The sequence below is a fragment of the Rattus norvegicus genome, chromosome 13 (assembly GCF_021556685.1).
Source record: "Rattus norvegicus strain SHRSP/BbbUtx chromosome 13, alternate assembly SHRSP_T2T, whole genome shotgun sequence".
Lineage (NCBI taxonomy): Eukaryota > Metazoa > Chordata > Mammalia > Rodentia > Muridae > Rattus > Rattus norvegicus.
The window spans coordinates 68,062,665-68,087,619 of NC_141546.1; the positions used below are offsets into that span (position 1 = coordinate 68,062,665).

A 24,955-nucleotide genomic window follows, 5' to 3' on the forward strand; every position below is an offset into this window, starting at 1 on the left:
ACACAACCATTTTGCTAAATCTACCATGATTTCCTATGTTCCTAATGCTAAGATGCCAGGAAGGAGACTGTGCGGTCATGTGACCAGTGGATGACATAATGAGGGTGTTTCTAAAACACATCTGGATTTTAAAACAGCTGTGATTCATCTATCGCTGCTGAAGGTAAACAGAATCAGAGCTGTTGGCTAAACCAAGACTCGTCCTGTGCAGATGTATCCTGTCAACATGTGGACAGATGTGCTCTCCCAACATGGATCTGACACAGACAGCCATTTAAATGTGCACCAACCCGGTAAGATCTCAGGGTCAAGGCAGGGGCTAAGAGAACGAAAAAGTGGAACCATGACATTAAAAGGTAAATTCTGAGGCTGACAGACTGTGGCAGACAGAGGGCCTCCTGGGAGATTTGTGTCTTCTACCCATGACAGGGAAGCTGTGTCCACAAAAATCACAACGATGGGGTTATCGAAAGAAGATGTGAAAAGACAGCAGTAGCAGCTAACAGGCTAACACGGATGGGCGAAATCTCAAGGCCCCAGGTCCAGATGAAGAACTAAAGGCAATGACTGCCGAGAGCAGGATCGGCCTTCTTCAAGGACAGGCCCCCAATGGGTTACCCAACTAAAAGTGGTCAGTACTAAACACATACGTGTGGTTAACACTAAAGGGCTCGGCAGCTGGTAGTTATAAATGTATCTACATAAAAAATAATTTAAAAACAAGAAACCACACATTTGAGAAGGGTTGGAGCGAAGAAAAGCTCTTCGCCTTCTTCCTTCCTTTTCTTTCCTTCTTTTTTTTTTTTTTTGTTGTTGTTGTTGTTGTTGTTGCTTTTCTGTTTGTTCGTGGTTGTTCTGTTTTGTTGTTTGTTTTTTGAAACATGGTTTTCTCTCTGTAACCCTGGCTGTCCTGGAACTCACTCTGTAGAACAGGCTGGCCTCAAACTCATAAACTCCTGCCTTCCACCTCCCGAGTGTTGGAACTAAAGGTGTGCACCACCACCTCCTGGTTAGTAATACATTTTAAATTAGAAAATAAGAAAGTGAATTCTGCAAGGCAGGAAGTGGTGGGCATGCTGAGGTAGCAGGAGAAGGAGGTAGGCCTTCCTCAGGGGGCTCACAGAAGATCCAGGATCATTAAGGCTCACTGAGGACATGCTGGCTACTATCCTCTAGCGGGAAGACTCCACAAAAAGACCACCACGTGGGAAGTGGGGGTGAGGCCACACAGGAGTTGGCAGGCACAGCTCCAGGAGAAACGTTGGCATACACCGCTGTCTGCCAACAGCTGTTCTCATTGTCCTTGTCACAACAGTGCAGATTACGTGTGCCACATCCAGGTCTCAGTCTTAACACTCAGACACACATTTCTCAACAGTGTGAACCTATTAGGAAGAGAGAAGTGTCCACCCCTCAAAATCAACCGTACCCAAGGAAGGCCTTCTAAGGAATGGTAGATTATAACCGTAATCTCACATCCCAGATCGCCCTGAACCACTCACCACAGACCTACCACATGAAAGAAAAACAGATATCAATGTTCCTTAAGTGACTTTATTGCTGGGGTTCTTTGGTACAAGGCCTTAGTGTGTAACCAGCAGTGCTATGCTATTGCCAAACAACACCACTACTCCATCCCATCTCGGACATCCAACCTCAACCCTATCTAAAGGGCAACTCCATCTTGGCACAAGTAAACAAACACCTTACTGTCACCTCTACACTGTGTTCACGGGGTCATGGGAGAATCCATAGAATTCTCTCATCCAACAAGCTTTTCTGAGTACAGACTGCTGGATAGAGGATGCTATGTTGTGTATACACCAGAGACGGTTAATGGTCCCTCTGTGCCCCATCTTTTCACCCAAGTTTTAAGCTCAGATCTTCTCTACCTAGTCCCCAGAAGTGCCTTCTGCATAACAGACAGTCTGAATATTCAGGAGGGGTTAAGCAATCACGGAGTTTGTTAGCTTCGGGGATTCATCTCATAGGGTAAATTCAGGCGACAGTAATGCACCCCTCACCTCACAGGCCTGCAGCCTTTCCACTCAACTTCTGAATCAGATGAACTATGGACCCAACACAAAATAAATACGAAGATGACGACAAAGGAGAGTTTGAGATCTTTCGGGAAGAGCTGAAATTCCACGAGACCTTTAGCGGCTGCGTTTAGGGGGCAGTCAAGCAAAGTGAAAAGGAGTCAGGAAAGATAACGTCTCTGTGGGGTGCACAAGCCCTGCTATGACTGAAATGCAGAGCAGAGCCAGGCACAGCCCGTCTTCCAACGCAGAGGCCCAAAGCTTCTCCCTTCACATCTGCATCACCCCCTGGTGCTTTATGGGAACCGGTGTGAGCAGATGCTCCTCTCCATAGGCTCCCGACTTAATTTCATTGTTATGTAGAAGATAGCATTTAAATGGCTGGTTCAGACAAGTCTCCCATCACAGGATGAAAGAATGTCAATACTGGTAGGAATCCTAAAGGTTGTTTCTGAGAAGACTGTAGTATTTATATGGGCTGCTGACGTCTCTGTAGGTAACTGGTGTTTCTGCCGTCCCCACGGCATTTTCCATTCTTGTCCCGGGATTGGGGTTAGGGATCTGTTGGTATGTATGTCCTTCCGCTAGACCACATTTTCCTTTCTTCTTCTCTTCGGTTCTTTGAGATACAGACCAGCCTGGCTGCCCCGGAAGTCTAAACCTCCTCCATTAGGAGGATAGCCATGCCCCACCGTTACACTCTCAATTTCCACCTAGTTTTTTTAAACCTCCTATTCCTCCAGGACTCAATCAATATTCAAGGCGCTACTTAAAGCCAACTTTTAACCCAGCTGTCACCTCCAGCCACTCTTCATCCTGCAACTTCACTGTGCTTCGGACAGGACAAATCAGACTCTCAGATCTAAGTCACCTGCCGGCCAGAGCTGCCTTCCTGTCACCTTCATCTCTATCTAATTTATTAAGGCTTAACGTTCCCAATGCATAAGAAAAATGGTGCAAATCCCACATAAAACATTCCACTTGGTGAGTCCAAGTGCCCGTCTCTGGAGCTGTCAGATGTTACCCTGCAGATGTCTAAAGCCTAGGTTCATGAATGACCTTTCCTGTCCTGTCCTTTGTTTCTCTGTGCTTCCTTGAGACTTCCTGTTTGATTAACCATACACTTGGGTGTTCAAGCTCCTTGTGTCCATTATTCGCCATAAAAGGGACTGGGGAAGTAACCAGCCAGATAAAACACAGAATGATGCACGAACAAAGCCAGCTGCATATGAGCAGAAGGCCAAGAAGGCAGTGGGGATCCAGGCAATCTGTGAATTTCAAAAACAATACCTATTTAGTCAGGCATGGTTAACAGGCTGCTGACTGGGGCACTGGAGGCCCATTTCGTAACTGAAGATCACCAAAGCCATGAATGAATCTGCTTCCAGTTACTTCCAGCCACATCCTCAACACCACCCCCACCCACGGTCCGCCTCAAGGGACTGAAACTGCCCCTCCGTCTCTTTCTCTCACAGAAGAGTCGACACCAACTAAAAAAATGTCCTCCCCCCCCAAAAAACCGTTAACTTTCATTTTATTTCCCAATCTAAAAAACAGGTTCCTAGGCCCTTCCCTAAAGCAGCATGAAAGTAAAAGCAGTTCAGATACAGACACAAAAACAAAAGCATGGGCATCCAGTCCACATCCTCTAGACATCTGGAAGGCTTTGGAAGGTTTGTCCGTTTCCAGAGTCTCCCCTAGTCATGGTCTACACCCACCACTGCTGTCTGGGCCAGGACATCACAGTTTTACAAGGGATGTAATCTAAAACCAAAGTCTTCTTCTTTTTTTTTTTTCTTTTTTCCCTTTTTTTTTTTTTTTTTTTTTTTTTTTTTCGGAGCTGGGGACCGAACCCAGGGCCTTTTGCTTGCTAGGCAAGCGCTCTACCACTGAGCTAAATCCTCAACCCAAAACCAAAGTCTTCTTGAGGTGACTACCAAACCGAGTGGCTCCCATGTCCACCACGGGTCAGTGCTAACTTATTTCTCGGCATGCGGACTTCTAAAGCGACTCTGATGAGGTAAACAAATTCTATCACAGCTGAATTACAGATGTCTCCACAAACTCTCATAGTGTGTAAAATTCTAAGAATGTGTAGCCTCTTGGGAATTTTCTGTCCCATGCATTCAATCTAAAATACTCACTATAAATTCAAACTCTGTATAGAACTGATCCACAAAGTCAATCCGGGGCATGCAGTGCTTTTCCCACGAAGAGGCCTTAAAGCATCTGACACACGTGATCAGTCCCCACCCAATAACCTTCGTCCCCAGGCCCCAGCTTCTTCCCACCTCCAAAATGAGCGATTTTGCAAGGAAAACTCCAGGATGCTCCCTGTATCAAATTATGATCTCACATTAAAAAAGCAAACCAAAAGAATCAGCTGGGCATGGTGATGCACGACTTTGATCCCAGCACTTGGGAGGCAGAGGCAGGCCAATCTCTATGAGTTCAAGGCCAGCCTGGTCTTCCCAGGGAGTTCCAGGTCAGCCAGTGACCTGGTCTTTAAAAACGAACAAGGAACCTCTGGGGCTGAAGAAATGGTTCAGCGGTTATGAGCACTGGCTGCTCTTTCAAAGGATTCAGGTCCAGCTCCCAGCACCTACATCAGGCATCTAGTCGCAGGGAATTTAACACTCTCTTCTTCCCTAACCCCTACAAGCAACAGGCACACAAGTCAGAGGTGAAATCACTGGATCCACCTATTAGACTATCTGACGTGCCGAGCAGGAACACTTGAAGGACATAGCTACACAGGTTAACTACAAACCTGAGGCAACCATACCACCATTTTTATTTATTACCGTGTATGCCTCCATGATTTTCATGTGGGTACACAGGCCATGATGTGTACGTGTACATGTGCATGTCTGTAGGTCAGAGAACAGCTCTGTGGGGTCAGTTCTCTCTTCCCACCCTTATACAAGTTCCAAGAATCAGACTCAGGTCCCGAGGTTGAATAAAGTCCTTTTATCCACTGAGCCATCTCACCAGCCCCAATTTCCTCAATATGAGATTAAAATACATTAAACTAGAATCCTTTTGCCTAAACATTTTTTAAATGTTTTTTTAAAGATTTATATATTTTATATGAACACACTGTCGCTGTCTTCAGACACACCAGAAGAGGGCATCAGATCTCATTACAGATGGTTGTGAGCCACCATGTGGTTGCTGGGATTTGAACTCAGGACCTCTGGAAGAGCAGTCAGTGCTCTTAGCAGCATCTCTCCAGCCCTGCCTAAACATTTTTAACAACTTAAACTACCCTGAGGACTGTTGCTTGAGTCCTGGGCTCCCAAGGTTACCAAAGATAACTCTGAACTGATCTCCTGCCCACAGGCATTAGGATTGTAGGCATGTATTACTATAGTTAGGACTTACCTATATTCTCTATGAACTCTATAATTTCATTATTACTATCCCACTTAGCCACTGCCTTGATCCATTTTCTGCTGCTCTAAGAGTACCTCAGATTGGGTAATTTATAATAAGCAGAAATTGACTTGGCTCAGGGTTCTGCAGACTGAGACATCCCAAAGCCTGCTGGCGCCTACCTGGTAAGAGTCTTCTTGTGCACTGTGACACAATGGGTGCGTCCCTCAAGCAAGAGCGTAAATAAAACAGGAAGATCCAAACTCACTTTCACAATAAACCCACCACCAAAGACACTTAGAGCAGGTCTTCACAAACTAACCACCTCTCCCGTCAACACGAGAAGAGTGGATCGGTGTCCAGTGAATGAACTTGGTAAACGCAGTTAGACCACAGCAGCCACATATTCTAAATGTGCTCACCTCCCAGAAGCTAAGGTTCTCAATGTTGTAGGTAAAGGCCACAAAACTTAAAATTCCATATCAATCAACAAGTTTACATTGCCAAGGTGCTACCTCTTATTCCTAAGATGGTCACACATTTTGGAAATCTGCAGGCAAACTATTCCTGCCTTCAATGACAGTGTGGGCTGAAGGCGGGGAATTATTACTTTCCAGTCCCTGCCAACTCATTCCATGTTCTCCCTACACCCTCTCTACGCTCTTCTCCTGGAAAAGGTGGGCCATTTTCATTCTCTCTGAAATTGGATGATGGAATAACCCTGAGAACACATTTATGCTTCCGTATTTTACCCATGGGGTGGAGGGGAGAGAAGCGGGAATGGGGCCTTTTAAAACCAAAGCTCACTCCCCCACCCCACCCCTACTTCTGTGCAGCATGGAGTGTCACCCAATCCCACAAGAAAGGAAACTCATCAAAGCATTTAAAAGTCTTCATGTGGCGGTTTAACCACATTCTCCACACAAGGACAGAAAGAAGATAGGAGCTAAGTCTATAAGTCTGTAAGGAAGGCAGAAAGGGCAGACAGAAACACAGAAATTCATCACGCTGCTCAAGGCTGGAGGGCTCAGGTTAGAAGTGTCTGGGTCTGGGTTGAGTTTGCTTTTTTTTGTTTGTTTGTTTGTTTGTTTGAATCTTCAATTCAGACTGAAGTGAACTGCGACAGGGAGAGGCACAGAACCCACCACAAACACAAGTCCTTCAGGGCCATTATGACCTGTTCTCAGAAAAACAGCCAAAACAAAAAAAAAAAAAAAAACAGTGACCTTCAAATGAACCTTAGCTCCGAGATGCTCCCGAAAGATTAGAAAGACTGGGGTTGATAGCTTGGCAAATTTGCATGAACAGAAATCAAGGTGAACGGAGTGCTTTGGAGCCCGAAAGACAGAACCGTGACAAAGGGAAGTGCCTGGGGTACAGCAGCTATCTCTCTAATCAGTCAATAAAAACCCGAATTAGACCTACTCAGCAAACCCCAGGAATACATGCACACAAAGTCACCAAGGAAGGGTCAGAATTTACTGGGAGCGGAGGAGAAACAGACTAGAACTGTAGACCCACTGGGCGGCCTTTCGGCCTTATCTTTAGTGCTGTCAGATAAAGGAAACAGTTGAACTGAGCTAGGCAGTTCAGAGGCCAGAAGCAATAGTGGCCAAGGTAGGAAGTTAGATAAGGTGGCGTTTTAATCAGTTTACTGACCACCTTTCAGAACAGTAGATGGTAACCTTCCCCTCCCTATTAGACTTTGACAAAACCCAGGGCCTCGTTCTGAAATTCAATAAATTCCTTTGGCATTCCAAGAGGCATAAGACTAAATATTACACAACCAGTTAAAGTACTCCGAACCTAAAAGTTGTCCCTTTAAGAGAGTTTCATTTACAAATCAGTATAAAGCCCTCTTTAAAAAAAAAAAAAATTAGAAAACTCCAAATCCAGATTTTTTTTTTTTTTTAGTCAGAGACACGAGGCTCTCTCTCTGATGGAGTTACTTGGTCCTTTGCCCAGTTTAAGGTCTCTACAGTTCCCTGCCTCTCGTGTGCCAAGTCTGCTCTCAGATGGCAGAGTGGCAGGGGCATGAACAAAGCATGTGAACCCCGGATTCCACCAACACCCACCTATGTGGCCACAGGAAAACCATGAGTCATCTCACCTCATTCCTCACAGAGATATCAGCTCTTGAGACAGAAGAACTCAGAGGCACCCAGCACAGGGCCCTTTAATCCTCCTCCTTCCCTTGCTCTTAGTGGGAATGACCGAGAAGCAACCCTCAGCTTTCCTCTGCTAAGCAGTTTCCAAGCTGCAACCATCTGCATAACTCCAGGAAAAGCGAGCCTTGCCTTCACAGTTACCTGATTATTTTTAGAATTTTTGTTCTAATTTGTATTTAGAATATTTATGCTCAAACAGTCCAGCCTTTCTGGGAGGTTCTTCATTCACATCCGTTAGCTTTTTGCAAAACCCAAGAAGCTTCTCCTGGCTGGCTTCTCTCTCACCTCTCACGGTGCTCTGCTCGGCGGGTACTTAGTCCCTAGCACTTTGATTTTTCCTAATGATGACTGCTTTTTGTCTTAACCCCTCACACCCATTACAAATTCCCTCAGGGTACAGCAAGCGGCTTCAATATCCATTACACATTACAAAACCCTTAAAGGAGAAATTTTCTCCCGGGCTGCCATTTAAATAATGTCTTTGTTCAACAAATAGAACCCTAGTGCAACAAGCTCCAGACACTGGGGGGTTGGGGGGTGGTGGAGGGGGGAGCTCCTCACATAAGTGCTGAGTAACAGAAAGCTTCACACACTTCTCCAAGAAAGCCGCTCCACCACAGTGCACTCCCTAGTTACAAGTTTAAAGGAACGAAGATTCGGTCATCATGGCAGAGAACGCTTGCAGAACAATTCCTTTTCACCCTGGGAATCGGAAAGCACATTATTTACAAATAAATAATTAAATAAAATAAACCCCCTGGCCTTACCACCAAACACACACACATCCTTAGCCTGTAAACCTGGGACAACAACCACAGGCTTACAATTTTACATCAACCTGGAGCATCAACCCAAACCACAGCCCCCACTTGGGATGATGAAAACACCCTGCACACCTTCCTAACTCACACAGACTGGCAGTCAACTGGAATGGACTGGCTCACTTGTTCTCAACAGATATTGGTTGATAACTATTAATGCCAGCGACTTAAAGACGAAAAAAAAAAAACAAAAAACAAAAAACAAAAAAAAAAAAAAAACGAGAGAAATAGCTCTTTTGCTCTCCCATATCCTGTGCTTGCCTGTTTTAAGCCAAAACTAATTCCATAAATAAACCACCTATACATTATGCACTATAGTTAGTTAAAAGCACATCTGTAATCTTAGTGGTTAGAAACTTGGGGCAGGAAGATTGCTTCAAGGTCAAGGCCAGGGTGAGCTACATAGCTACATAGTGAGTTTGAGGCTAGCCTGGGCTACATAGCAAGATCCTGTCTCAAAAAGGAAAAAAAGAACAGAAGGGAGAGAAGAGGGAAGGAGGGAGGGAGACAGAGAGAGAGATGGGGGTGAGGGAAGGAGGGAGAGGGACAGGGACGGGGGGTTGGGAGGGAAGGAAATGAAAAACATGAAGACCTATTCTGAATCAAGATTTCCACCAATTTTTCAAAACAAGAAGATGAGATAAAAATGGGAGAAATAAGACAATAATTCACTGTTGCCTTCGGCACAACAGGAAGGCACTCCACAGCTGGAAAACAAAGAATAAAAGAAGGGAGCTGAGGGACAGAAGTCCCCAAGTTTGGGAAGAAAACAAAGCACATCCCTAGTCACCTCCCAGCCCCGCCAGAGGTGCTCCTCCCACAGAGATCTGTGCGTGCATTGTCCCAGAGAGAGATAGTGACTTTATTTTATTTCATGAATATGTAGCTGCAGAGGGCACCAGACTGACTGGGTCCAGTTATTTTAGGCTGGCCCCTGGAAGACTGCATAGAAGGAGATGCCGATGGGACTTCAATAAGCTTCCTGGAGGCCTCCATTAAGCAAGCTGTCAATTTTAAGCCCCAATGAACAAGCATCTAACTTTATCATCTTACAAGAAAGGAGCCTGCAAATCCCAGAAGGGCCTGCTTACAAATCTCAGGGCGAGCAAGCCACCAAGGCAGGGCACAGAACCCTGGGGCACTGCCACCCTGAAACCTTATGCTGAAAGTAACTACTTAAGACAGGTTCATCCCTTATGTTTAAGTCTCAGGAATCTGGGGCAGTGAGAATCAACAAACAGCTCTGCTCTAAACTGTGACACTTCTCCCTAAAACCCAGAGGACAGCAGCAGGGCTGCCAATCGAGGCCAGCTGGAGATGAGACTCAAGCAAATCCAGGTTTTGTTCACTTACTGTCAGCCCTCAGCATCTCCCAGATGACCGTGCATCTGCCCGGCCACCTCACACAGAACTGCACTCTGTTCTACATCTCCAGTTGTTCACTAACACACCAGTGGCCCAGCCTGCACATCTTCCTCAGGCCACCACGCTCATCTGTGTCCACTGACAACTCAAAAAACTAGAGCCAAGCACGTGAAACACTTCCACATGCTCTCTCCTCCAATGCTCTCACGATGCACTCAGGGAGCTTCCCAACAATAGACAGGTTATATGTAGTTTCAGATAAAACTTACCACTTCCAAAAAAGAAAAAAGCTAACAATACAATTTCGTGTGTGTGTGTGTGTGTGTGTGTGTGTGTGTGTGTGTGTGTGTCTGTGTGTCTGTGTGTCTGTGTGTCTGTGTCTGTGTGTCTGTGTGTTCCTGAGTCAGGTATGGTTCCCAGCACCCACGTGATAGCCCATAATTATTTGTAACTCCAGGTCTGTGGGATCCACTGCTATCTTCTGACCCCCATGGGTTCCTGTGTCCGTGTGGTAAGATACATACATGCTAGCAAAATACCCTTAACATAAAATAGAAAATACTTACGAATGTTTACATAGGCTGACCTCAAGTCGCACTATAGATTTTACTTTAAAAAAAGACAGACATGAGGGCTGGAGAGATGACTCAGTGATTAGAGCACTGATTGCTTTCCCAGAGGTCCTGAGTTCAAATCCCAGCAGCCACATGGTGGCTCACAACCATCTGTAATGAGATCTGATGCCCTCTTCTGGTGTGTCTGAAGACAGATACAGTGCACTCATATATATAAATAAGTAATTAAAAAAAAAAAAAGGCAAACATGGAGGTTGGTATGGTAGTTCACATCTGTACTTTCAGGCTAACCTAGGCTACACAGTGAGTTCAGGTTAGCCTGGGTTACAGGGTGAGATCCTGTCTCAAAATACAAGCTAAAATGAAACGACATAGTTCTTTTCAAATTCTGTATTAGTGTTTCTGAAGTTATAGAAACAGAATTCTTATGCCCCGAATTTCAGATTGGTTAGGACACTGGCACATACTCCCTTGGGAAACAGAGATAGCGCAGAGAACACACAGGAGCTCCATCCTCTGCTCTGAGAGCGGGAGTTCGTGTGTAATCCAGTCCATCGTTTTCTCCCCCCACCAACACCTCTGAACACTGTCCCACACACGGCTAAAGGCTGAAGACACAAACGCTCCAGCTTCCATCCAAACGGTTAGGTGGGCCCTCTCTGTATTTGCATTTCTCAATTAAAACTTACTGAACTTAACAGAGGTCACCAAAACTGTGCAGTGAGGGCCAGACAGCGAGTATCAGGTCTATAGGCAGGAACGTTTTATAGTGTCCCAGTTATTCAGCTCTGCCTTCATAGTACAAAAACAGCCATAAGCAGTGTTATTAAATGAGTTTAATTTTGTTCTAATGAAACTTTATGTATATTACAATTTGGATTATATGTAATTGTTTTTTTCTTTAAAGATTTATATATTATATGTGAGTACATTGTAGCTGTCTTCAGACACACCAGAAGAGGGCATCAGATCTCATTACAGATGGTTGTGAGCCACCATGTGGTTGCTGGGATTTGAACTCAGGACCTCTGGAAGAGCAGTCAGTGCTCTTAACCACTGAGCCATCTCTCCAGCCCTACGTGTAATTTTCAAGTCTCAAAATATTATTATTCTTTTGTTTTTGTTTTTTTTTTTTTTAACTGAGAAGGCATAAGCTGCTCATAGCTTACTGTTCATACAAAACTAGATGGCCAGGCTGAGATAGATTTGGGCAAGAGAGCTGTAGTTTTCTTACCCCCAAAATCTAGGAACACAGACTCCTTCATCTAGAGCTCAGATTGGCAGGAAGCCGGGTCCTAGGAATCACAATCCATCAGAAGTATTCAGGCACAGCAAGCAATTAGCAAGGGTTAATTTTATTTAACTAAATGATGGCAAATACCAGACCTACCTTCGGAGAGTATAACTGTCTGGGAAAAGTGGTACATGTTTGTGAGCTCAACTTCAGAGGCTGAGGCAAGAGGACAACTTAGGGCCAGGCACTTCAGGGCAGCCTGAGCAACATAGCCAGACCCCATCTTAAACTAAAACAAAAGGAAATCATTAAGATTCTCAATATGACCTCGAGGCAAAAATAGGCAAGTCAGGAAAGAGATAATAGTATCTGATGACAGTTACTGACAGGGTGGTTTAAGGAAGGCATAATCCAGGCCAGAAAGTGGGGACAGGAAGAGGGAAAAGGAGAAACCTGAAAGGAGTCTCCCAGGTATAAGCCTAGGAGAGGTTTCCATACTGAAGGGCAGCCCTTTCTGCCCAGAAGTGATAAAAAAGAAACCTAGTTGTTAACCATTCAGAGCCTCCAGCACCGACCCAACAGGATAAAGGCTTTGCATACCTTGCCAGAAAACCGCGTAGACAACGAGTAACTTTCCACACTGAAGTTATAGGTAAGATGCACATTTTAGATCCACTGGTCACTCTGAAATATGAAATATGGCCGCTCAACTACTGACAGTTCCCAACTTCTGAAGGGTTGGCTTGGATGTGGGAGTTTACAGTGAAGAATAAACAATGAGCACTGGGAAAACACCAGACTGGATTCTGACTTGACCTCTTCCTGGGCTACACCTAATACAGTAAGAAGTAAATTTAGTATTAAACATGGCTCCATCCAGCCATCCCGTAGTCATCATACCCAGGTCTCTGGGCCTGAAGGAAGAGCTAACATGTAACACAACTTTACATTTGCATATGGTAAATGAAGACTACAAGTTCCCTTGGGGCTCGGGGACAGTGTGGCCCGTGTGTGATGTAAGGTGGTAAGAATCTGGGAATGTCAGTAAAAAAGGAACAACAGCCATCGGAAAACCAAAGCACTCTAGACCTCTGACTCAATCTGTATGTGAGCCTTTATTTTAAAGATTTGATTTTATGTATGTGCATACACTGTCAATCTTCAGACTCACCAGAAGAGGGCACTGTATCCCATTACAGATGGTTGTGAGCCACCATGTGGTTGCTGGGAATTGAACTCAGGACCTCCGGAAGAGCAGTCAGTGCTCTTAACCTCTGAGCCAGTTCTCCAGCCCCCCACCCCACCCCCGTGAGCTTTTATTTTAAAGGAATAAACCAGACACTCTTTTAAGAGATTTGCTGGAGAAACTATTAGCTGCAGAGAATAATCTACTAAGGAGTCCAGGACTTACCTGTCCCAGGATTCTTAGGATCACAACTACAGTACCTTCATGGTTGCCTTCATGGGGTTACAAGAAATCTGACCACTGACCATCTGGAGGCTTTAAAAAATGTAAAACCTTAAAGACCCCCTTGCTACAATATGGCAAAGGCATCACAACTTTAAGTTCCACTTGGAAGTACGTACCCTCTTGGAAACGGCCGTCAATTTTCCACACCTTTCTATCCGGCTCTGCGCTAGGCATTTCTTAGGTATTTTAAAAATGTTTACGGAATATCTGGCAGTAATATGAGAATGTATGCACACAGGGAGGGGGCCATGATAAAAAAGCACACCCTGCTTCCTAAAAGGATTTAGGGCTGAAATAACCCAGTGCTACACCCCCGACACCAATGTGACCAAGGATAAACCGATGGAGAGGGACACCCACCCCAGAGCTCTAACTTTCCCTCTGCTGTGTCTGCCTTTTCCTGTGCGCCTTAGAGAGAGGGGAGAAGGAATTTGCAGAGAAAGCAGTGAACTGTAGAAGAGGGGCAATACCCAACAGCAACTTTTATAAAAACCATTCGGCAACTACTGGCCATTAAAGAACAGCTCCTTGACTTCTCAAGTTGAAACCTGCAAAATGTAAATCAGGCCTCTGAGACCAAGGAAAATAGTGTCCCCTCAGGGTGCACAAATACCACAGTGAAGTCACCCGCTGGAGCAACTCCCCAATCAGAAGGCAGAGCCCATATCACAAAGACTCTCCCAGGAGAAAAGGAGGCTTTGCTGTTTCTTTCATGGTAAATATCAATATGCACTCACAGGAGGACCAGATCACTATGTGCTGATACGGGACACCTCACACATGCACCGTCCATCCCTGAAGCTGATGAAGCACTCGGGAACTGGGTTGCAATGCTAACTTTGGAAATTCCATAAAGTTCGACTGAGTTGCTTATGTAAACAGTTTCTTAACCTAATTGTTTTAAAAATGAGAAAAAGTTACCTTTGTGCGAGATCAAAATCCTACCTGCCAAGTTCCCATCCACAATGATCACTAAATTAATTAAAGGGGCTGGGTCTTTTTGTTTGTTTGTTTGTTTGTTTGTTTTTTTAAATCAAGTCCTTAGCTACAGTACTTTCAATGAGTCCCTGGATATTGTTAAAACTTACACTGTTGTTATCAACCGCAAACGCTACACTTTTAACGAGCAGCCAATTATTCAGGAGAGATCTGAAAGCTGAGAGATTTTTCTTTTAGGGAAGGGGTGCGTGACTCTCCACAGCAGGCAGAAAATATAGTTGTCAATCCCAAAGCAACATTAACTCTTCATATCCCAAAGATGCGCTGTGCCCCGAACCCTGCTCTATTCCTACATATTGAAGATTAAGAGCAGCAGTTGTCAGAAGCCAAACTTGTTTTCCTGGATTTTTTTCTTTTTAAACCTCAGGTGATGTGTATTGTACCCAAAGACCTAATATATACCTACCTGTTAAATGTTAAGACCCCTTCCCCAAAAGATACCAGTTAAAATGAGCATGCAATCTGGTATATGAACATTTCTGAAGGATTACATAAAAGCCTGCCATTGTGGTCTCCTGAGTGTGAACTTAGCAACTGAAGGCAATTTGACTACTTGCTATATTTAAATTTGAATATCTTTAGCCATGCTTCATTTTCTTAATAAAAGTAACTCATGGGCTGGAGAAATGACTCAGCGGTTAAGAGCACTGACTGTTCTTCTCAAGGTCCTGAGTTCAATTCCCAGCAACCACATGTTGGCTCACAACCATCTGTAATGGGATCTGATGCCCTCTTCTTGTGTGTCTGAAGACAGCAATAGTGTACTCATAACATAAAAGAATAAATACATTTTAAAAAAAATAAGTGACTCATCACCATTGCCAAAATGTGTGTGTGTTTAATTTTTTTTAACTACTTAAGTATGACAGAATTTGATTTTTTTTCCTCTTAAGTTTTGAGAGAAGCTATGTAGCTCAGGCTGGTTTGGAACTTGCTAAGTTGACAAGGTTGGCCTTGAACTCCTAGAATCCACCCAACCATCCAGCCTCCCAGAGTGCTCCAGCACACCCAACCCTGGACTTGACTTCTTTTCAAGATTTGCAGCGAAGGGTAAAGTTCAGGAGCGAAAGGCAGGCTGGCCCAGTCTCTCCCACTGCTCACTGGAGTTTCACATGCTCTGGAGGGGCAAGGCGCAATATGCATCACTTGTTTAAGGGTATGTGAAATGTGAACTGGACGGGAGATTTAATGGATACACAAAACAGTCATGGTACTTGACTCCATGGGAAATAATTAGTTAGCTACAGCCCAGAGAGTAACTGGAGTCAAGGGGTGAATGCGCTGGGCATCGAAACACTCAATCCTTGCCTACTTGCCCTAAACTGTCGAGCACAGCATTCATGCATATATACCAGGTCATTAAAAAAAGAAAAAAGAAAAAAAGAAAGAGGTGGGACAGAAGCTAGAAACAAAAAAATCCCAGGACACATGAAGCTCTTCTTTCCCCACTACTCCACCCCACATTTCCTCCAGGACTTCATTTCCAACCCAAACAAGCACAGTAAGTCCAGTCTAGTTTTCATAAATTGTCTAAAAAGTGTAAAGCACATGTTTTTACAATGACTATGCTGCTATGAACCCATTTTGAGGGCTGGAGAGATGGCTCAGAGGTTTAAGAGCACTGACTGCTCTTCCAGAGGTCCTGAGTTCAAATCCCATCAACCACACACACAACCATCTGTAATGGGATCTGATGCCCTCTTCTGGTGTGTCTGAAAACACCTACGGTGTACTCACAAATAATAAGTAAATCTTTTTTTTTTTTTTTTTTTGGTTCTTTTTTTTTTTCGGAGCTGGGGACCGAACCCAGGGCCTTGCGCTTCCTAGGTAAGTGCTCTACCACTGAGCTAAATCCCCAGCCCCTCCCCCTTTTTTTTTTAAGAAAATATTTTAAACCTTTTCTTAAGAGTAAACCCACTGGGCGTGGCTACTCAAACCTTGAATCCCAGTACTGGGGATGCAGAAGCAGGTGGGTGTCTATGAGTTTGAAGCCAGCCTGGTCTATATAGTGAGTACAAGGAAAGCCAGAGTGAGACCCTGTTTTCTGAACGCCATTTAGCAACCAACTGCAGAATTTTTCAGCAAAATCAAGTCCAAGCATATGGAAAACGTTGTGTTGCTGTCCTAATGGGATGGAAAAGTTCTTTGCCCTTGTTATGAACATAGTCCAAAAGGAATATATATAGTAGTGACCTAGCTGCTCTCTCTTACCCTAGCACATGTCTCTGCAACAGAGAATTTAAAAAGAGAGCAGTCTATCTCCCTCTGGGATCACCTGAAATAAACCTCAGCCCCTCGTGCCCAGAGAAGGAGGGAAGCAGAGACTGACAGCCTATTGTTCAGAACTTTCCAACTGCATCTCAGGCACTGGGGAGACATCAAGGCCTTGCTTTTTCTTTGAATTTTGTTTCTCCTTTTAAATCTGAAAACAGATTAAGCAAGACTTCAAGGGGATTCAGAATTAAATACCAAAAACAGTTAAAAAGTTAAAAAATAACGACATAAGTTATAGAACATAAAACTTCTTTAGATACTTAATAGAACTCCCAGAGATCTTGGGAAGCCCGGAGTGTCCCCCACTGTCTTGAGAAAGGTATCTGTTCAAGACATCAGTTTTACACTTCTGTGTACTTCCAATGCCTTTTCAAAACCAAACTCATTCATTTATTTAATTACTGAAAATCGGACCTCTCACACTTTCATTTATGAACTTGTTTTTTTTTTTTTTTTCAAAAAGTTCTATCTGCCTGGTAACTCATCTACAAATAAAAAGGCAGCATATACTGCACAGTACTATAAAGGCAGCAAATACTGCTTTCCTAAAACTTAATCCACACACAGTAATTTACAATTTCAAGGCACTTTCTCTAAGTCATATTCTTTCTCTGAAAAAAAAATCCCAATAATATAATGGTTGGTGTACTGAAGAACAATGGGGGGAAGAAAAAACAACCTACAAAACCATGATCAAAGGATCATCTGCCTACAAAATGTCCCTTTCTAATATCCCAGATGTTATTAGTGCTGAAGACCTGCCATGTTCTGGACAGGCTTGGGGCAGTCTGCTCTCTTCAGAAGTTCTTTACTACCAGGAACTGATAAAATCCAGGGCTCCAGTGGAATGGAATGGAGGTTCTACAGTTGACAATCGGTTTTTCACACTTAATAATGGACAGTCGAACACAGCCATGAAATTTTCTGCTCTCTCGTCAGTCTCAAAAGTAAAGAGAACACCCCTAGGTAAAGTAGGAATGTTGATCTGTTCAGATAATCACAGCCTTGCTCTTCCGTGGTTCTGCCACGGTGTCTCCTACTCTACAGCCCTCTCCTGAATTCTAAAGCATGCAGGTTTCCACACTTGCTTCGGATCAAAGCAAAAGGGAAGACATCCAGGAGAGCCTTTGAGCCTCTTTACACCGGAACAAAACTGCCCGCAATTACAGTGAGTGTCTTCATGGCCTTTTTGTTTTTCTCCCCACCAGGATTAGCAGTGAAACAGCTCTTAATTAAAGCTGAACGGCTCTGGAGAACAGTAACTTGAAAAGTGAACTTCTGTTTTAATTACACATAGAAATACTGGCAGTAAAGGCATTTGCTCCCCTCAAATTCCCTTATCAGAACTAAGAGCAATCATTCTCAACCCTGGAGACAGACAACTAAACATTTTAAAGACAAGTATTTGAAGGTGGACCTTCAAGACTCTAATACAAGCATTCTATGAGATAGTCCGGTCCTACCAGGATGAGTGTTTCCCTAGCGCCTCAGGGGGGGAAAAGTGGGTGGGGGTGCTGGTCCAAAATCCTAACTGCTGAAATAGAAAAAGAATCAACGGAACAAGAATCCGGTTGGGTTAGAAAGAGTGAGGGAAAAAGAGAGATGCTAGCTAGCGTGGGACATGGTGGCCCTCACCGGATGTTCAAAGCGAGATGAATTTTAGAAGTTGGAGAAAGGAATTTCTGTGTGTGGCCCACGCTGGAGAACAGACCGTCAGCACGCGGCTGGACAGGCCCCTCAGGTCGGACCTGCGGCTCCATGGAGGCAGCCCCGGAGCTGGACCGTGAGCGAGTAGTGGGGACAGGGCTGTCATCGCTTACCCAGGTGCAGCGTGAGGTTGATGGAGTTGGGGTACTGCACCCCGGCCAGCATAGTCTGGCTTTGCCACCAGGTGGTGTCGGCCTGGTTGTTGTAGTCGGTCAGGAAGGCTGCCCCGTGTTGCAGGTGGAGCTGGCCGGCGTCGCACAGGTGACAGGACTTGGTGACTCCGGTCACTCCAGTCTGCACGCAGTACTCCTCGGGTGGAGTCCCACACGTGTTGGTAGCCACCACGGTCACATTGAAGGCGGCATTAACAAACTCCGGCATGCAGCGCTGCGGCCGGCCGCCCTCATCCGCGCACTCGTCCATGGCCGCCCGGACCCAGCACGCCACGGCCGCCAGCACAGCCAGCAGCAGCCACAGCCGCCGCTGGAGCTGCAGGGCCAGAGCGGCCCGCCTGCCGCCCGTCATCCCGCCGTGCGCCGGCCCTCGGTAAAGGCTAGGGTGCCGCGCTGCACTCGCCTAGCGGCGTGCCCCGAGGCCGATCCTCCGCTGCGGGCCGAGGCCGGGCTGTGAACCGGGCTGGAGGCCGAGAGCCGGACGCAGAGCCGATGGGTGGGCGTCCAAGCGAAGATCGCGCTGCCTCCGCTGCCTCCCGGTGCGCAGCCTGCACTCTGCGCCGACCCCCGACTTCCGAGCGCGCACTCGAGAGCGCGCCCCAGGAGGAAGGAGCAGGGGGTGGGGTCTGCCCGGTGGGGTGGGATCTGGCGGTGGAGAAAACCCAAGACCGGCCTCCTCAGCAGTTCACGCGGGCCAGGAGCTGCTCCCCGCCCTACGCGTCCTCCCCAGCGACTCCCGGCGGCGGCAGGAGCAACCACTGGCTCTCCAGCCCTGGAGGGCGGTGGGCCAGAGAAGCGAGATGGGCGGAATGGGAGCAAGAGGGAGGGGCGCGAGGTGGGCGGGGCGGTGGAGTATGAGGGCGGGGCGGGACCCTCAGCAAAAGGGAGGAGGGCGCGAGATGGAAGAGGCAAGGGGTCAAGTAGGAGGACTTCTGGATAGGCGTGACTAGAGGTGGGCTGGGCCAGGGGGTAAGAGGGAGGGGCCCAAGGTGGGCGGAGAGGGAGCGTGAGTGAAGGAAGGAGGGCGGGGCGTGGGGTGTGGGGTGCGGGGCGGTGCATGCTGGGAGGGCAGGGGCTTCAGTGGAGATCCAGCGCTCTGTTGGGAACCCTCATCCAGGTCGTGGTCCTGAGAGGATCTTGCCCTGGAAGGTATGAGGACTAAGGGAAGGTTCTTAAAGGGCGACCGCAGGTCGGTGAGGTGGCTCGGAATCTGTCTTTTGACTTCATGAGGACTTGGACTCTGGCCCAACCAGATGTCAGTCCTTAACGGTATAGCCCAGCCACTACCTGACGCTGAGGCCTGAACGACACCGCAACCACGCAGTGGTCTGCGTGACCTCGCCCTCCCCAGCCGTCCCTGGCATGCTTTCTGTATCGCGGGCCAAGCCCTACCCACGCTGAGGGGAGAGATTCCGAGGTGTCCAAGCGACTGGATCCCTCTGGAACACAGGGCTGGATCTCAGCTGCAGAGTCAATTTTGTGATTTCCTTACCCTAAATTAAAGTCTGACTGTCATTTACCCTGGCAGGGAAGGAAGTGAGAAGGCTGGGAATGGAATGACATTTCCCCCCGGATACGCAGACCCTCTTTGAAATTCTTCCATTGTGTTGTTTGTGTTTCCCAGTTTCCCTTAAAAAACTCGAAATGATCTGGATTCTTACATCCTCCTCTTCGGACCTGCTGAGTCATAGAATATTGTCAGTGCCAGAATGACTCAGTTCCCAGAGCCCGAGCCAAAAAGATCATGAGTTTTATTTAGTCCCAGATCAGAACTACCTGCGGTGCTGATAGGACCGGCGGACAGGGGAAGGGAGGGTGCTGTAAAAATGAACCAGCTGAGAGCCCACATGACACAAGTGCGCTAATCCCAACCAATGATGCAAAGCAGACCCACAAAGTGGAGGCTCCAGATTTGGGGGTCAGTAGTAAGGAGGCTGATGTCTACAAGGTAGCTCAGGGGGTAAAGGCACTTGTCACCAAGCCTGGTGACCTGAGTTCAATCCCCTAGAACCACGGACTGATTTCCATACCTGCACCATGACGTGTGTGTGTGTGTGTGTGTGTGTGTGTGTGTGTGTGTGTGTGATGACACATAAATAAATATTTAAGATGGGATAGTGGGCATATGAAACGATGAAATATAAACAATAGGTAATGATAGTTATGGTCAGTGTTAGAGCCACACGTCCTAATTATGAGGGCCCAAGGATAATGGACCATTTGTGATGGGTAAAAGCTACTGTCCAGAGAGCTTTTAATACTGGACTTACCTGGGAATGCATCCACCTGACTTATTGGATGAGATGGTGGAGATTAGGTATACTAAGGGTCTCTAACTCTTTACTCCTGTAACTCTTTGAAGAAAGAAACATGGGAGCTAATATTAACATTTTAAATCAGTGGTTCTCCAACTGTGGTGGTGACCCTTTTGGAGGGGGTCTAATGCCTTTCACGGGTATTGCCTAAGACCATTGGAAAACAGTCATATTTAAGTACTATTCATAACAGTAGCAAAATTACAGTAATGAGGTAGCACTGAAGATAATTTCATTGTTGGGGGTCTCCACAATGGGAAGAACTATATTAAAGGGTCGCAGTGTTTGGAAGGCTGAGAGCCTTTGTTTTAGATGGCTGGAGGAAAATTCACATAACCCTGGAGGGGACAATGTCTCTGTTCAAATATGCTAAATAAACTAGCATGTGTCCTTCTCATTGCTTTCTTTTGGCTTCTGATGTCCAAAGTTGACTCCAAGCTGTTACTTATGGTAATTTACTCTGTAGTTTCATCATGAGAGCTTCATGTGTCGTGCCCATGAAGGAACCTTGAATCAACCCCTAAATCCTATTGCTCAGTGGAATATGTTAAAGTAACAAAGTACTTTTTAAGCAATAAACTGTATCCAGCCAATATGCTTGATGATGAAAATTTGTTTCATAGTATGAATGAGGAGTGGAGAGAGGACATGAAACAGTTTCACTCAGTAGTCGAGGCTGGCCTGGATCCTACACGGCTCCTCCTGCCTCAGCCTCCCCAGTGCTGAGATGGTAGGCATAATTCACCATGCCCGTCATCATTTTCTGAGCAATGACTCAAACCCACCAAAGACTTTCTAACACAATTTCAAAAACAGTTGGGGAGACCTGAATACCGGATGGTAGCAAAGTGTTGGAAGTTTCTAGAGGCACCACAGTTCCAAATAAACTTGCTATTTAACAAAAAGAAGATAAACCAGTGTGATGGCACTTCACCAGAGTGCTATCCCAATGTCTACTAGAGGCAAGGCAAGACCTTTGTTCCAGGCCAATGAGATCCTAGCTTCTGCATCTGCCCCCCTCAAAAATGTGTATAAGATGTACTGTAGGTTACACCACCACCACCACCACCACCACCACCACCACCTTCTTCTCCTCCTTCTTCTCCTCCTCCTCCTCCTTCTCCTCCTCCTCCTCTTCCTCTTCTTCTTCCTTCTTTGTTTTTTGGTCAAAAAATTCCAGAGCCTTATTCTTTCTTTCCCCCCAGAGCTAAGGACCAAACCCAGGGCCTTGTGTTTGCTAGGCAAGCACTCTACCACTGATCTAAATCCCCAACCCTATCCTTATTCTTTTATACACACATTTTTTAACTACTTTGAAGACCCATTATATACTAAACAGACATGCTATTTATGAAAAAAAAACATGAAAGGAAATTTGAGATCAGGTTCCTGAAAAGATTAATTAAAGATTAATGCCCAGTCACCTCTATGGAGCAAGGCAGGAGGAATCAAGCCATTTGGCCATATGAGCATGATACCTCGCCCCCCAAAGACCCTTGTCTCCCAGTTAACCCTCCAAGGCTTAAGAGACTTGTCCTTTCGGGATGTATCTGAATAACTTTCAAGGTAGGATGTTCACTGTCTTGGTCATTACCTGTGAATCTGTAGGCATGCCTACCCCTACCGAAGTAACCCTGGTCATCAACAGATGTCCACCCCCTAAGGGCCTAGACAGCACGTTATATAATTAGGAAGAAATTTAAAGTTTGTGTTGGCCTTCAAAGGCCTTTCAAGTGCACCTTTGTTAGGTTGCTGCCCCTCCATAATAACCGACGTGTTTGCTCTTCCAAGTCTATTTGTCTCCAGACATAAGGATATTGTACTATCTGCTCTATTCCTCATATTTAAAAGTGCTATCCATAAATAACAACTGTTATTAATTAATAATATGACCATATTAATATGTATTTGTATGTTATTTTCATTTTAAAGTTTTTTTCTCTGAAACGCAGGATGCCAGTGCCTCTTTAGCATAGAAGACACTAAGACAAAGGATTACGTGACCTCTGATCCCAAGTAGGAAGCAAAATAAGGACAAAAGGCTGCCTTCTGGTTCTCTGTGCACAAAGGTCCCCTCCTTCCGCTGTGTAAAGATCATGAGAGGAGCAGGGTAAAGGAAGGGCTGTTTTCCACAGCCGGGGTTTTTCAGGTCATCAAATAGGAGTTTAAAATTGGGGAGGGATGGGGTTAAAGTGGTTCTGAAAAAGAATTAGAATTTCCCTCTTCAAAGTTGCTACTCACAAAGAGGGAAATTTAGGCTTGGAGCGTCTGCCTGTATCCTTAGTTCAAATCTGAGCATAACAGGAGTTCTTGTGCGACTCAGGTAAAGAACAAGACTCTTCTTGCATGAGGCAGAGGTTTTTTTCAACCTCATCCAGCCCTATGTACCAAATTCTGCCTGTGATTCCAGTTTAACAAAGGAGAAAAACGAACACATCAACATAAGAATCAAAACAACACCTTTATTACAATATATAAATGCAATAAAAAGGAAGAAATTGCAGAGCCTAGTAGTAAAACCCATCCTCACCCGTACCAAAATCTTACCACCAAAAAATTTAAAAAAAAGAATTCTATCTCTCCAGAAGTTTATTAGTATATTAACCTGATGTGAATTACGTCCCATAATTTAAAAAAAAATAATAACATAGTTTCATTGTGTAAAGCTGGAGTATCTCAAACATGTGGTTAGCCTCGATGGTTTACTATTACTAACATGATAAGCCAGGTGTGATACCACACACTTGTAGTCCCAACACTTGGGAAGCCAAGGCAGAAGGATCACTCTAAGTTGAAACCATCCTGGGTTATAGAGTGCATTCCAGATCTGTTTGACCTAGAGTAAGACCCTGCTTCCAAAGACATATAAGATGTGCGGGTGCACGCCTATGGTCTCAAAACTTGGAAGATAAAATCAGAAGGATCAGGACTCCAAAATCATCTTTGACTACCTAAGGAGTTCAAGGCCAGCCTGAGCTACATGGAAAAAAGTCAATGGGTAAAATCACTTGCCAAGAAAGCCTGGAGATCTGAGTTTGAATCCATGGTGAAAGGAGAGAACCAACTCCTGAATGTTGTTCTCTCTCTCTCTCTCTCTCTCTCTCTCTCTCTCTCTGTCTCTCTCTCTGTCTCTCTCTCTGTCTCTCTCTGTCTCTCTCTCTCTCTCTCTCTCTCTCTCTCTCACACACACACACACACACACACACACACACACACAAAGACAATACAGGTCAGGATTTAATAACATCATTATATCATTATACTGGCCTTCAAAACAAACTCCAAAGTATTTTTTTCTACTTTCTGAAAGAGATTTTTTTTTCACTCTGTTAAAAAAAAATGGTGTGGTGTTTACTGGAAGTCCCACACCCTCGGATCCCGGCCTGCAGCAGCTCTCTGCTCCCAGACCCCGTGAGAGAGAGACCCAACCGCCTGGTCAGGTGGGCACTCCTGAGGCTGCAGAGCAGAAGAGACCACCAACACTGCCCACCCCTGCCCACATCCCTGGCCCAAGAGGAAACTGTATAAGGCCTCTGGGCTCCCGTGGGGGAGGGCCCAGGAGCGGCAGGACCCCTGCCTGAGACACTGCCGGAACCTGAAGGAAACAGACCAGATAAACAGTTCTCTGCACCCAAATCCCGTGGGAGGGAGAGCTAAACCTTCAGAGAGGCAGACAAGCCTGGGAAACCAGAAGAGACTGCTCTCTGCACACACATCTCGGACGCCAGAGGAAAACACCAAAGGCCATCTGGAACCCTGGTGCACTGAAGCACCCGGAAGGGGCGGCACATATCTTCCTGGTTGCTGCCGCTGCAGAGAGCCCGTGGGCAGCACCCCACGAGCGAACTTGAGCCTCGGGACCACAGGTAAGACCAACTTTTCTGCTGCAAGAAAGCTGCCTGGTGAACTCAAGACACAGGCCCACAGGAACAGCTGAAGACCTGTAGAGAGGAAAAACTACACGCCCGAAAGCAGAACACTCTGTCCTCATAACTGACTGAAAGAGAGGAAAACAGGTCTACAGCACTCCTGACACACAGGCTTATAGGACAGTCTAGCCACTGTCAGAAATAGCAGAACAAAGTAACACTAGAGATAATCTGATGGCGAGAGGCAAGCGCAGGAACCCAAGCAACAGAAACCAAGACTACATGGCATCATCTGAGCCCAATTCTCCCACCAAAACAAACATGGAATATCCAAACACACCAGAAAAGCAAGATCTAGTTTCAAAATCATATTTGATCATGATGCTGGAGGACTTCAAGAAAGACGTGAAGAACTCCCTTAGGGAAACACAGGAAAACATTAATAAACAAGTAGAAGCCTACAGAGAGGAATCGCAAAAATCCCTGAAAGAATTCCAGGAAAACACAATCAAACAGTTGAAGGAATTAAAAATGGAAATAGAAGCAATCAAGAAAGAACACATGGAAACA

At 45.6% G+C, this 24,955-nt stretch overlaps 1 protein-coding gene across 1 annotated transcript in view; it reads right to left on the minus strand.

Annotated features, from left to right (window-relative positions):
• Window positions 1-18,800, minus strand: part of Lamc1 (laminin subunit gamma 1) — a 127,067-nt gene extending 108,267 nt beyond the window's left edge. Inside the window, 1 exon segment of the mRNA NM_053966.3 lies at window positions 18,142-18,800. Coding sequence (NP_446418.1) covers window positions 18,142-18,553 — 412 coding nt within the window. The 5' untranslated portion in view covers window positions 18,554-18,800.
• Between the last annotated feature and the right edge of the window lie 6,155 nt (window positions 18,801-24,955).